General features: G+C 34.4%; 2 protein-coding genes across 2 annotated transcripts; both read left to right on the forward strand.

Annotated features, from left to right (window-relative positions):
* Positions 1-4: 4 nt before the first annotated feature.
* On the forward strand, positions 5-866 carry LOC100631971 (cysteine-rich hydrophobic domain-containing protein 2-like; the record flags this gene model as incomplete). The annotated part of the gene is made up of 5 exons (XM_003391763.3): positions 5-13; positions 75-230; positions 460-516; positions 593-652; positions 710-866. Coding segments are annotated over 5 exons (333 nt in total), but the record flags the coding sequence as incomplete, so codon positions are not given.
* Positions 867-942: 76 nt separating this feature from the next.
* LOC105315989 (protein YIPF7-like) lies at positions 943-1,841 on the forward strand (the record flags this gene model as incomplete). The annotated part of the gene is made up of 4 exons (XM_011410775.1): positions 943-1,171; positions 1,490-1,648; positions 1,698-1,732; positions 1,793-1,841. Coding segments are annotated over exons 1-4 (472 nt in total), but the record flags the coding sequence as incomplete, so codon positions are not given.
* Positions 1,842-1,854: the final 13 nt, after the last annotated feature.

Raw genomic sequence — 1,854 nt, forward strand, 5'->3', positions numbered from 1 at the left:
CCTAGTTGGCAAGGTGACAATTCAAAAACAACAAACCATTATTATTATTATTATTATTTATTTTTTATTCTTAGGTTGCACCAGAAGAGTTTCACGCTACTTTGGAGAGGATTAACTCCATCCTGTACAAGAGTATTCCTTTTAATTTGAAGTGTCTTATTTGCGGCTGCTTGTGTTGCTGCTGTACCTTAGGAATATCCTTAGGACCTGTACTGTATCTCAGCAAACGAGTGAGAATATTATTATAATTTACTACCCTGTACTATAGTGAGGATATTATTATAATCATTGGACTATGTACTATAGTACAGGAAGTTTGGTCTGATTTTTTTAGCAACTTTAAAAATTTGTAAAAAATCCAAACTTGATTGGAATTAGCTTTAACTTTCTATGCAATATAAGTACATGTATATGCATCAGAAAATGTAAAAGTTCTTTTTCCTTTTATTTCTCTTATAGACCAAGACGAGGTTAGAGAAGGTCATCTCCCAGGAGAACTGGAGGCTGTACAATAAGGTACTAATGAATATAACAATGGCTGCACTGTTACTTCTCATTGTCACTTCTTTGTCTCTCTCTCTCTCATTGCCAGCTGGGGCTTAACATTAAACTGCAGAAGGAGTTCTGTGATGGAAACAACCTCAGAGAATATGTAAGAAGAAAATGTTATTTTATTATTATTATTATTATTATTATTTTATTTTACTAGGTTATATACATTGAATTTTTACCAAAGCAACCACTGTATTATCCTGACTAAAGAACATAATTATTTTTACAATAATCAGAAGAGTAATGACTAAACTGTAGCATTATATTGTGTATAGGTTATGCATAATATTGAAAAAAGCTATTAAAAATCATAATTTTTAAAATTAATTTTAGCCACGCCTACCTAATTAATTTTGAGGCCCCACCCATTATTAAGGAAACAAAAACAAGATGGAGGACGACGGCTACCAACAAGATTTCTATCCTACGAACTATACACTGGACTCAGAGACACTCCAATCAGCCAGACACTACCAGCAACAGCAGCCGTACCACCACCAACCACCACCCGCCCATCAACCCACCCAGCAGTACAGTAACCAGTATTATACTGATGGGTCCCAGTCAAACTATTACTCACAGGAGCAGTATTCTGGAGGAATGGGCTACACTGTGCCAGGTATATATTAATTGTTAGATAAAATGTACATGTAGAAGGTTTGAGCAGATTTAAACTTCAATTTTTTTAATTATAGCCATTTTAAAAAATTGGCCAAAATCTGAAAAAATCCCTGTACTATAGCCCATGGTTTTTTCCAAAAAATGGCTCCGAAATCACCCCCAATTTTTATTACATTTTCTGATACATATTGATGTACTTATGCTGTGTAGAAAGTTTGAGCTGATTCCAACTTCAATTTTTCAAGTTACGGTCATTTTAAAATGCAGTATAAACAGCATTATTATATTCATTATTATTATTATTAATGTATTTCAGAGTCGGAAGGAGAGAGGATGGAGGTTGATCCCTACCCTCCAGCTGGTCAGCCTCTACCAGCTGGTAGTATGGGCCTCATGTCTCAAGGAGGAGGAGGAGGAGCTTATGATAGTCAGGGAGGACACTCTGGGTTTGAAGAAGACCCACCATTACTGGAAGGTATTGTATGCAAGAAGTATTTTTATTTTTTTTTAAATTTCTTTTGTAGAGCTTGGAATTGACTTTAGTGTCATCAAGGAGAATGTATGTTTTTTTGCTATTTATTTATTTTTATTTATTTATTTTATTTTATTCTTTTTTTAGACGTTATCTGTTCTCAACCCATTGCAACAAGCTGATGCAGTTGCTTTACGTAACACTGACCT

Source organism: Amphimedon queenslandica, unplaced genomic scaffold (assembly GCF_000090795.2).
Source record: "Amphimedon queenslandica unplaced genomic scaffold, v1.1 AMPQUscaffold_6347_Cont21693, whole genome shotgun sequence".
NCBI lineage: Eukaryota > Metazoa > Porifera > Demospongiae > Haplosclerida > Niphatidae > Amphimedon > Amphimedon queenslandica.